Below are 10,585 nucleotides of genomic sequence, written 5' to 3'. Positions count from 1 at the left end.
TTAGAAGGTACATGTTAATAATTAATATTACTCAGTACGTATTGGTGCAAAACACTATAACAAGGACTTCTTAAAATGAAGTGTAATATAATATAATATAATATAATATAATATAATATAATATAATATAATATAATATAATATAATATAATATAATATAATATAATATAACAATATTTTAGTATCCTTGTTACACATTTTACATGTACTTATTGCTATGGTAGTAAACCAAACCCTAAACCTTTAGTAAGCTGTTAGTAAGCTAATATAATATAATATAATATAATATAATATAATATAATATAATATAATATAATATAATATAATATAATATAATATAATATAATATAATATAATATAATATAATATAATATAATATAATATAATACAAAAGATTGTTTAATGAATTCCACTGAGAAAATTTAAAAAATCCAAATCTGAATTTACTTAAATCTGAATACAGTTTTGGATCTATCATGACCACTAACTGTCCTGCGTTTCAGACTTTTATTTTGAAAAGAAAAAGCCTCCATAGTTCACAGCGGGCAGTTCGTCCGAGTTCGTCGTGTCCGCCGCTGGATGCCGCTATAACTGGCAGATTCCGCTTCTAGAAGGTGAAGGACGCATGCGCAGTGCCACAGACTGGCACTGGGCAAGGACATAAGGAGAGTGACATTTGTATAACGTTAAAAACAGATTCATACTCTTTCTAAATCACACAGGAATTTGCGTCAATCAGATTTGGATACACTCTCGCATCTCTGCACTGTGAGCTGACGCTCTACAGCATTTCATCTGATTCTCTGAGGACAGGTATGCATTTAATATTTACAAGCAGGACAGCTAACTGACTGACTGGCATGTAACGTTATAGATATGAAGACTAACAGAATAACTATTATCTGTCCAACCCAGACAGGAAACCTATGATCCTTGATAACTTTCAGCTGAAACACTACCCTCTTTATTATCGTTCAGTTTGTTTACCTCGTTTTGAAAGAGTTTATTATACTACTCAGAATGTCAGCTCTGGGTTGAATGTGTTGATTTGTGAAGTGTGACCCAAGCGTGATGTGCATGTGTCAGGCTGCGTCTGATCACTGTCAATACCTGCCCAACTGTAAATATAGTATATTTAGGTAATACATATCGTGGATACGAGGCGTAGTTTAATTTAAACAGATGATTGAGCAATACATAAGCTCCTTCAACAATTTAATATTATTATTTCTTAATTAAGGTCCTGAGAATGCCTTTAGAGGGCATTTTTGGGCGTCCAGAAATGCAGCATGGCCATCAGACATTACTGTGCAAAAGTCTTAGGCACGTTAGTATTTTCACCCCCCAAAAATGGTTTTATTTAAACTATTTTTATGGTGAAAATACTAATGTGCCAGTACTGTTGTCTGCTGCATATTTAGACTCTCTAAAATGCAGTTTAGGTTGGCTGTTGACTAGGTTTTGAGATACTGACGTTGTGTTAAGCTTTTTCACCTTTTCTGTCTCACACTTGCTGCTGCCACTCACTCTAACTTAGTTAGCTGCTTTCTCAGACAGCATTCATCAAAGAATCCTGAAAAAATATATCATGGTTTCCACAAAAATTAAACTGCACAGCTTTTTTTAAACATTGATAATAATAAGAAATGCTTCCTGAGCACTAAATCAGCATATTAAAATGATTTCTGAAGGATCATGTGACTGAAGACTGGAGTAATGATGCTGAAAATTCAGCTTTGCCATCACAAGAAAATAATTACATTTTAAAATGTACTGCAATAGAAAAGTTGTTTTAAATTGTAGTAATATTTCACAATATACATGCAGCCTTGGTGAGCATAAAATATATTTTTTCTAGAACATTAATACATTTTACAGACCCCAAACTTTTGAATGGTAGTGTAACTCAAATAATAGAGTAATGTGGGTCATGCCATGAGTTAGATTCCTGGGAAACTCACAAACTGATCAAATGTAGACTTCAATGCATTGTGAGTTGCTTTGGTTAAACATATCTACCAGATGCATATATGTAAATGTAAAGAACTGAATGTCTTGTAAGTGTGATTTAAATGTCTTTCCCCCCCTGCCCTAGCAAGGTTTTGAAGGACTGAAGTTGCACTGTGAATGAGTGAGTAACCAGAGGCAGCGGTGGATGGGAGAGTTCGCGTTTCCTCCTGTTTGAGTAGCTGGATGATGTCATCTTTCTGAGACTCCATCGAGGTTGCCTCAGCACCCTGACTTGAATGGCTGTGTGCAGAGGGGGTGTCTCTCTTTGGGTGGGGTGTGTCAGGAACCATGGCAGCAGGCAACCAATGAAGAAACAGTGCTGGAATTTATGTCAGGTACACAAATTAATATTTGAAAAACTTCAGTCCATCAAATCAAAGTAATGTGGTGCAACTCACCAAAAATGTAATGACATTTCTGAATTAATAATTCATGCCGTGGTATTTGTAAAAAGTTATTTTTTTTACCACAAAAATTTATTTAAATACATTTTTGAAAATACAATTTAAGATGTTGACACTCAAAATATTAAGCAGTACAACCGTTTTCAACATTGATAATTATATATGTTTCTTAAACAAATCAGCATATATAAGCATAGACTATAAGCTTTGTAACTTTTCAGATCGTATACATGCACAAATAGATACATTGCACACTAAAGAAAATGGAAAACATTAAAAAGCATCATATGATGTTCTTTTAATTATTGTTTAATTGTTAATAATTGTTTAATAAACATTTTAAATTGTAATGTTATTTCACAGTATTGCTGTGATGTAATGTTATTTCAAATAAATGCATCCTTGGCCGTGTGTTATTACTTTTTTTTGATGGTTACACCACATGTCATTTTTCATTACATTGAAACTTTATTCTTAAATGCTATAAAATATTTCAGAACCATATGAAATCAACATGAATATAAAAAGTGCATTTCTAAAAACTTGGAACTAAACTATATATATATAAAAAAAAATAATCCTTTGGATACCCATATTGGTCATTGACCCATGTGTGAATATCTTTGCACTGTCTATTTTTCTCTTATTTTTCTGATTTGCAGACAACCGAGTTCCACTTGAATGACAACTGTAGGAGCCTGAGCAGTGCATCATGGGCCTTAGCTCCTCCAAACAGTCTACGTTACCTGTCTATTAAACAGCCATCCCTGTCCCATCCCTTCCACCACGCATGCCAGCCAAACCAAGCGGCCAACCTAGAGGAAGAGGAATGGGAGGAGGCTGTCAGCTTGCGCGTCCTGCTCAAACCCTGTGAGACCGATGAGCAGCACACTCTGGTGGAAGTGCCCTTTTTTGGGCCGGCCAAACTAAGCGAGCTCCTTGCCTTGGGACCCAACAGACCCTTTGACTTACTTTTTCCTTTAACCACTGTCGATGGGAGCAGAGAGGATGATATTAGCATTACCGGAAAGGTAGGGACAGACACGGAGAGAGGTTCCTTCAGGAGTCTGTTTGAGACTGAGGGATGCCCTGCGCCGTTTATGTTGGGATCTCGCTTCTTTTGCTTTCACTGCCCCGGGATGAAGTCTGTCTCGGAGATTGGGGACAAATCAGGAAAGGGACTGGACGAGCAGAGCTTCTATCCAGCCCGCCGTGTCACACATTGCAGCCATGCTGAGACTGAGAGAGTGGACAACAGCTCTAGCCAGAGAGACATGGAGAATGAGGAGAAACTGGCCCTGATGTATGAAAAGCTGAGGGTGGAGGTAAGATGAGTTTAAGGGGAATGAGATGGACCACTTGTAGAAAAATGAATGGGAGAAATGATAATACTCAATATGGAGGCCCACACAATATTTGCATTATCCTGAAAAATATTGTTTTTTATTTAAGCTAAACAAAAAAAATGTGGATTGTATTATTGATTTTAAATATGCAATATAATCTTGACTCATAGTTTAGGCTCCACATTGTGTTTCAGTTGCCCAGTTTCTTTGTGAAAAATCATGACTACAGCATATACTCTGAAGATGTTGAGTTCATCAATGGTCTTCTGAACACAAAGACAAGGTAAAGAGTTCCTAGATGCATTTTATTTTAGATTTTAGGTCACTTTTACTTGCTGTCACTTAACCCCTGTGACTTCTTCAAACTCTGTTGTTTGCATACTGCTAATAAATGGGTGTGGTAAACTGTAATGAACTTGTGTTAACAGCTTATAGGTCTACAAGACTTAATTGCCAACACAATAATCATGAGATCACAATAATAATCATGGCTAATCTAGAATTAATCAAAAAAATGTTTTGCAAGCAAAACTATTAAAAAAAAATCCTTTTTTTTTTTGTCTCAAGTTTTGTTCTCAACTTTTTTTCAAATATTTTTTCTTTTATGTTTGAAAATGTTTTGTTTGCAAAACATTTTTTTAAAGCACGTTTTGATTGCCTCAAGATTTGTTTGACTTTTTTTTTTTTGCAAAACATTTACAAGTCCATCAAAAAAAAGGTTTTGCAAGCAAAAATGTATACATTTTAGTTTCATCAAGATGTTTTGATTGTCTCAAGTTTGTTTTCAAAACCTTTTTCTTTTATGTTGGATAACGTTTTGTTTGCAAGCACATCAAAATACTTTAAGCAACATTTTTTGAAATACAAAAGAAAAACATTTTGCAAGCGAAACGCTCTAAAGTCCCCCTGTAGTCAATCATTTTATCACTTAAAATTCTTAATGCCTTAAAATAGCTTGAATGTAACTCTACACCCTTTTTTTCATTTAGAATATGTGGTTCAATGAATATACAAATTATCCCCGCCTCCACTCACTCACACCAGCTCAGAGATCCACTCGTTGACGATCACACGTTGACGTGATTGGTTACAATGGTAGTTTGAGACGTCAGAAACGCCAGCGATTTCAAACCGCGTTTTTGTGACTGTCTTGGGTTCACTGCAGTTTTAAGGAGAAAATACTCAGCAATGGTGTTGACTTATGAAATTTGTTCATGGTTTTTCTTAAACCACATTCAAACACCACATAAACAACATAAAAAATTCGATTTTCACCACAGGGGGACTTTAATACTAAACAAATTGGTGTTGTTGTTTGCTAACTGCAAACAAATTGACTGGTTTTGGCTTGTTACCAGTGCACTGGTACATTTCAAATAGCATTGCTGATTAGTATGCCTCTATTTCTATATCTGAAGGGGTCGTATAGCGTACCAGCTGACTCTGACGGTTTGGCGGTTGATGTGTCTGTGTTACTATGCGGAGGCTCAGCTGGAAGTGCTGAAGCTGACCAAGCATCCAGAAGATGGCTCAATCAAAGCTCGCTGGAGAATCAAAGGCCTGCCCTTCCACTCCATTCTGGTGTTCTTCTACAAGAAAGACAAGAACCATCTCTATAGGTGAGTCATGCTGTGATAGCCTGCCAAAGCCATGCCCTGTGCTCCTCTTTGTGTAACTTTATTTATTTTTCTTTTCAGAACATATGATGCATTCTCCACCTTTTATGTTGGCTCTGATGGACGAATACACCGCCATAAAGTTGAAAAGGTGTGGTTTGCTCGTAACGCCATATTTTCCGAATATCCATATTTTCCATATTCAGAATCAAGTAGGACTTGAAACTTAAAAGATAAATTTTTTTCACACTTTCCATCAAAGGGTTAGTCAAAAGAAATGTCCAGTTCATATTACACTACCTTTTAAAAGTTTGAAGTCAGTAAGATTCAGTAAGATGTAATGAGAATCTTCCTAGACAGCAACAAATAAAGCTCCTGTCTATACTAAAAGATGAAAAAAGGCTGCAAAGTCGCACATAATCAAAAACAATCAAAACATATGGATCAAGACTGTAGACTAATGAGATGTCACTGTGGGTGGAGCTACCAATAAATATACTCCAAGCGAAAAAATGTCATAAAAAGCAAATTAAAAGGGATTATGACCTTTAATGCTTGTCACTTTATTCTCAACACTTTTGGCCTCCAGTGTCCAACACAATATTCAAAACCCCCATTTTGACCTGGTAATATTTAATCAAAATGTCATAACTGGATATTCCGGTGAGACTTCTTTCTGATAACATATGCTGGACAACTTCTCCAATCATTCTATCCGCTAAAGGCTTGATATACTCACAGTGAAGTTCTTTTTCATCTTTGTTTAGGGGTAAAAAAGTAGTTCAAAATTACTTTAGCAAACATCTCAATGGCCATTGTTCAATTTCTACTAGAAAGCAGATGTCCAGTGTTTGTTTTCTCACGTGGACATCTGACCTCAATGGACTTAACAGAGGAAATGAATCGGAGAAGATTTTGAGCACAATCAGCACAACAATGTTTTTTTTTTTGTTTGGCAAAGTAGTTTAATTCCAATTTACTTTTATCTGACTCCATTTTATCACACCCTCGAATTTAGGTTAGAATGGCAATTGATTATTGGTCATTTGTATAATAGTTTAGCTATGCATTTGATTATTCTATTTAACTCTTTATTGAAATTATACTCATTCCTCCGGATTCCTATAACACTTCGAGTCTCTCACTGGCTGGATATACGATCTCACAGTATACCAGTCCTGTCGAACGATGTATTAATTAACTTCAGATTGGATTGTGTTGGTAATAGGCACTTATCTAACGCTAAAAGATGTTTCGTGCCTCTAACAAGTGCTTTCGATCTTCTTTCTGATCTGAATGGTATGTGGAAAACACTTGAGTTTTTGCAACAGACTTGTCCCAGCGTCTAGAACACAACTGAATGCTTTTTCAAGCGCCTCCATACTTAAAATGCAGGAAACTACTTGTAAACACGAAATGACGAGATATTTACGTACATATTTACAGTGGGTCTATTCACACGGGATTAGTGTTAGTCGGAGCTCTAAAACATCAGTCAGTGTGCTGAATTTCAGTCCGTTTACTAACCTGATCGTAGAATTGTGGCGTTATGGACTTAACGTAATCTACTAGAGTTAATAATTTCAGAGTAAGTCAGAATAAAAATCAAATGTAACTATTTATTATTAGTCAGGTAAATGGATCATGCCAATTACATAACCAATTCAAAGATAATCAATAATGCATAACATCAAATGCTCTGAAATAAAGAGTAAAAGATGCATACCTGACCTCAGGAAAATAGTATACATAATGCTGAGTGTCTGAAAAACACTTCAGCATTACGGGCTGATCTGACTACAAATCTCCCTGAGCCCTTTGCAACTTTTCCTTAAATACTCAGACCAAGACAGAAACCTCTTTCAAATGGAAAACACAAGCTAACAATGGGAATCTGCCTTACTCAAGGTCCCAGACTGGGTAGTTTAGACATTTTGGGGACAGAAAGTAATTTGCATGAAAAAAAAAAGGGCACACCCACCACAGTAAGCAAAGTATCTCTGAAATTGTAAAAACTTTATTACCTTTTGTTTAACTTCTGTGTGGGAATGAGACTTTTGTACCAGTCTCACTGAGACATTTCAAATGATACCAAACATGTATAGTGTTGTATGATAATTGTTCACATTAAACCATATAGATTTTTGGGTGAATTTCAGAATGTGGAGAGAAGAGATGGGGGGGAAAGGGTGTAAATTAAGACAATACTGAGGTGATTGCGTCTCAGGTGAGGATGCTACTTTTGCAAGAGAGAGTTCAAATGTTAATTTCCAGAAACGTCCTTTGTTTTCTCTGGGAGTAGTCGTTCCTCTGTCCAGGCGGCACAGCATCTTCCAGTTTTTCCAGTCTAGTAAACCCCATAGTACACCTAATTATTGTGTTCACCATGAACTAATGGCAGTTCAAAGGAATTTACCAGCCTAAGATAACTTTTCCGGAAAGTTTGCTCTGACACGAACTTCGTTTTGGCCTGATTTTGTTCTAAATGACGTCACACCAGTTCATTCTTAAATTTCAAGCTCACATTCATATGCCTCCACTTTAGAGTGCAACGCCTACATCTCAACTTCCAATTAACAACCGATGCATAGAACCAAGTCCCCGCCCCACATTTTTCGATAATCCATTACACTCGGCTGTATGTCACAATATAAAAAAATCTGTTGCTACCTCCTTTTAATCACGACTTCAAACACAATTCATGTTATGATTCCAGAGGTTTCAAGAACTATATGCTTGGTAACACTTTACTTCTATAGTCGACTTATCAAAATAGTTAGACATACTACTTGCTACAAGTAATTTTACAACTACATGTCAACTAGTAGCAGTCATGTCATTAGAGTATTAGTAGACTGTCTGCTTTATATCTGTTAACACTTTATTTTGAAAGTCCCCCAACTGACATTCTACTGACTTTAAGTAACTTTGTAAGTACATGTCAAATTATTCTAATAACCCGAACCCTAACCCAGGGGTGTCCAATCCTGCTCCTGGAGGCCCACTGTTCTGCAGAGCTTAGCTCCAATCAAACACACCTGAACCAGCTAATCAGTGTCTTACTAGGCAGACTAGAAACTTCCAGGCAGGTGTGTTAAGGCAAGTTGGAGCTAAACTCTGCAGGATAGTAGCCCTCCAGGAGCGGGATTGGACCCCCTGCCCTAACCGAATTGAAGTGAAGGCTAAGTATGGTAACCCATACTTGGAATTTGTCCTCTGCATTTAACCCATCCAATTTAGTGCACACATATTAGGAGCAGTGAGTAGTGTGGACACACACACACCCGGAGCAGTGGGCAGCCATTCACAGTGGCACCCGGGGAGCAAGTCCGACTCTCTAACCATTAGGCCACAACTGCCCCAAAAGAAGTTTACTTAGGCCCTCTGATTGAGAAACACTGCTTTATTGTGTCTGGTAAACCCGTAACATTAAACTTGCTGTTTATCTATGTTGGCAGGTTATGGAGGCTCGCCCCCCCCTGCTTCCCAAAGTGACATCAGTGCTGGCCGGGGCTCTGGTGGCCCTGGGCATTCAGGAACACCGGCCTGCCCTCAACCTGCTCCCACTCCTTCTGTCTTCCCTCCGACAGGCCCGAGCATGAGCCGCAGAGCCAGACGTGTGGATGTGTATGCTCAGAAGAACTTAAGTTTGGTCACACCATTAAAAAGACTGAAAAAGATGCAGCGCTGTATTGTTTGGGTTGAGTGAATGAGATGGTGGAATATTTGCAGGAACAAGAACAAACAAGTTAAAACTGTTCTCACTTGAAACAATCTTCTGTGTGCGCTCTTTCCATTATTTGAATATCACCAAACTGGAATCCGTTACCTCTACACTCTGGTTTGCATTGTAACAGGTTTCAGAGCCTAGCTTAAATATGTACTCCACTATAAGGCAGGATAACCCACTAGCCTATCATTTGAGCCATCACTAATTAAGAGGTTAAAACGCACAACACTTTAACAAATAGGTTTTGATGACCCAGTACATTACTGTAGAGGTAAATTCAAGGTCATTGTAAATAAGTCTGCTGGGACTGACGCTGTAAAACTTTATGGGGTTGATGAAGTTCTTCTCAGTGACAGTAATAAATCAGTAGAGGTGGTGGACTAATAGGAATTGGGCATGGCTAGTCTTGATCGGCGTACATTGTGGTACTAAATTAATTATATATTTTTTATTATATTTATATATTCATTGGAGTTTTCATCAGTTGCATTGATTTAAATGTTGTAGAGACTAGTACCTGCTTGCAGCGGTTTCATTTAGTTAGTAGCAAAAACCAATGAAAGACGTCAGGGTTGCTGCCTTTTTCATGACCTTTGAGGGAAAGTGATGCCAGGGACTGCCTTTTGAGGGTAGAGTTTAGTTGTTCCGGACTCGTTCTTGTTTGCTCATCGTTTTCAATGCACAAGTTAAATTGTGTAAGTTATCAAGTTCCCTGCATAATAACATTGCCAAATCTGCACTGGTCTTACTTAAAAAGTCATGCCGTCCATGTAAATTTAAGCACTCTTAAGTCCACAGTTGATGCTTTCAAATTCTTTTTCATTCAAATAAGTTCAGGAGTGTATTTCCATATGCAAAACTCTATCCTTAATGCATAACCCATACATTGTTAAGGATAGAGTTTTGCAGATGCAAAATATGTCTCCAGGTTAATTGGCCGGTTCAATTCAGGAGTCATTTCATTGGTTCAATATTTGACTTTCAGTGCATTTGGTGTGATAACACATGCTGTCCACCCACATAAAGTACTGTGTGTTTTAACAAATGTTTTGAATTGCTTTGACATCCTGTGGTAAAAGACATAAACCAAGCATTTTAATCAACTTATCCTGTATCACAAAGTAGTCAGAACTCATCTTTCTCAAGTGCTTGCGCTTTTATGTGGACAATAAAGCATGAAACGTTGTCACTGCAATCTGCAATTCAGGTTCAAAGGTTGAAACAGAACCATAAAAAACATGGCTGAGTCATTGTTTTGCTGTGATTTGTTCTGCGCTAATTACCCAAAAACCTGAATATGTTGTGGGACAAATAAAATGCATACTGTCATTTATATCTTTGGTCTCTGTTCTTATGCCTCACCCAGTTCCATTTAGATAATTAGATTATCTGACAAATAATTAGTTTAATTAGCTGCATATAAAGGCATTTTTCATAAGGTACAATTTTTTGATTAATACTTTTTTTTCCTGCTATGAA

General features: G+C 37.0%; 1 protein-coding gene across 2 annotated transcripts; it reads left to right on the top strand.

The window, feature by feature from the left end:
• The first annotated feature begins 611 nt into the window (after window positions 1–611).
• Window positions 612–10,439, top strand: cUnh6orf136 (chromosome Un C6orf136 homolog). 2 transcript variants are annotated; one of them, XM_082185512.1, is made up of 7 exons: window positions 612–813; window positions 2,100–2,345; window positions 3,077–3,739; window positions 3,955–4,043; window positions 5,179–5,379; window positions 5,458–5,527; window positions 8,835–10,439. In XM_082185512.1, the coding sequence occupies exons 2-7, from the start codon at window positions 2,247–2,249 to the stop codon at window positions 8,976–8,978; spliced, it is 1,266 nt and encodes a 421-aa protein (XP_082041638.1). In that variant the 5' UTR covers window positions 612–813; window positions 2,100–2,246; the 3' UTR covers window positions 8,979–10,439. The 2 variants fall into 2 exon arrangements, with proteins under 2 accessions (XP_082041638.1, XP_082041637.1); XM_082185511.1 differs by having other exon boundaries at window positions 2,096–2,345.
• Window positions 10,440–10,585: the final 146 nt, after the last annotated feature.

Source organism: Leuciscus leuciscus, assembly GCF_965113295.1.
Source record: "Leuciscus leuciscus genome assembly, chromosome: 12".
NCBI lineage: Eukaryota > Metazoa > Chordata > Actinopteri > Cypriniformes > Leuciscidae > Leuciscus > Leuciscus leuciscus.
Note: the sequence above shows the minus strand (reverse complement) of the source record. Positions and strands in the feature narration are given on the sequence as shown.

Bases quoted from the DNA above. Each gene is read 5' to 3' on its own strand.
- cUnh6orf136 (XM_082185512.1), top strand. From the start codon at position 2,247: ATGGCTGTGTGCAGAGGGGGTGTCTCTCTTTGGGTGGGGTGTGTCAGG. The intron at 4,044-5,178 runs GTAAAGAGTTCC...CTATATCTGAAG, and splicing joins CTTCTGAACACAAAGACAAG to GGGTCGTATAGCGTACCAGC. The intron at 5,380-5,457 runs GTGAGTCATGCT...TTTTCTTTTCAG, and splicing joins GACAAGAACCATCTCTATAG to AACATATGATGCATTCTCCA.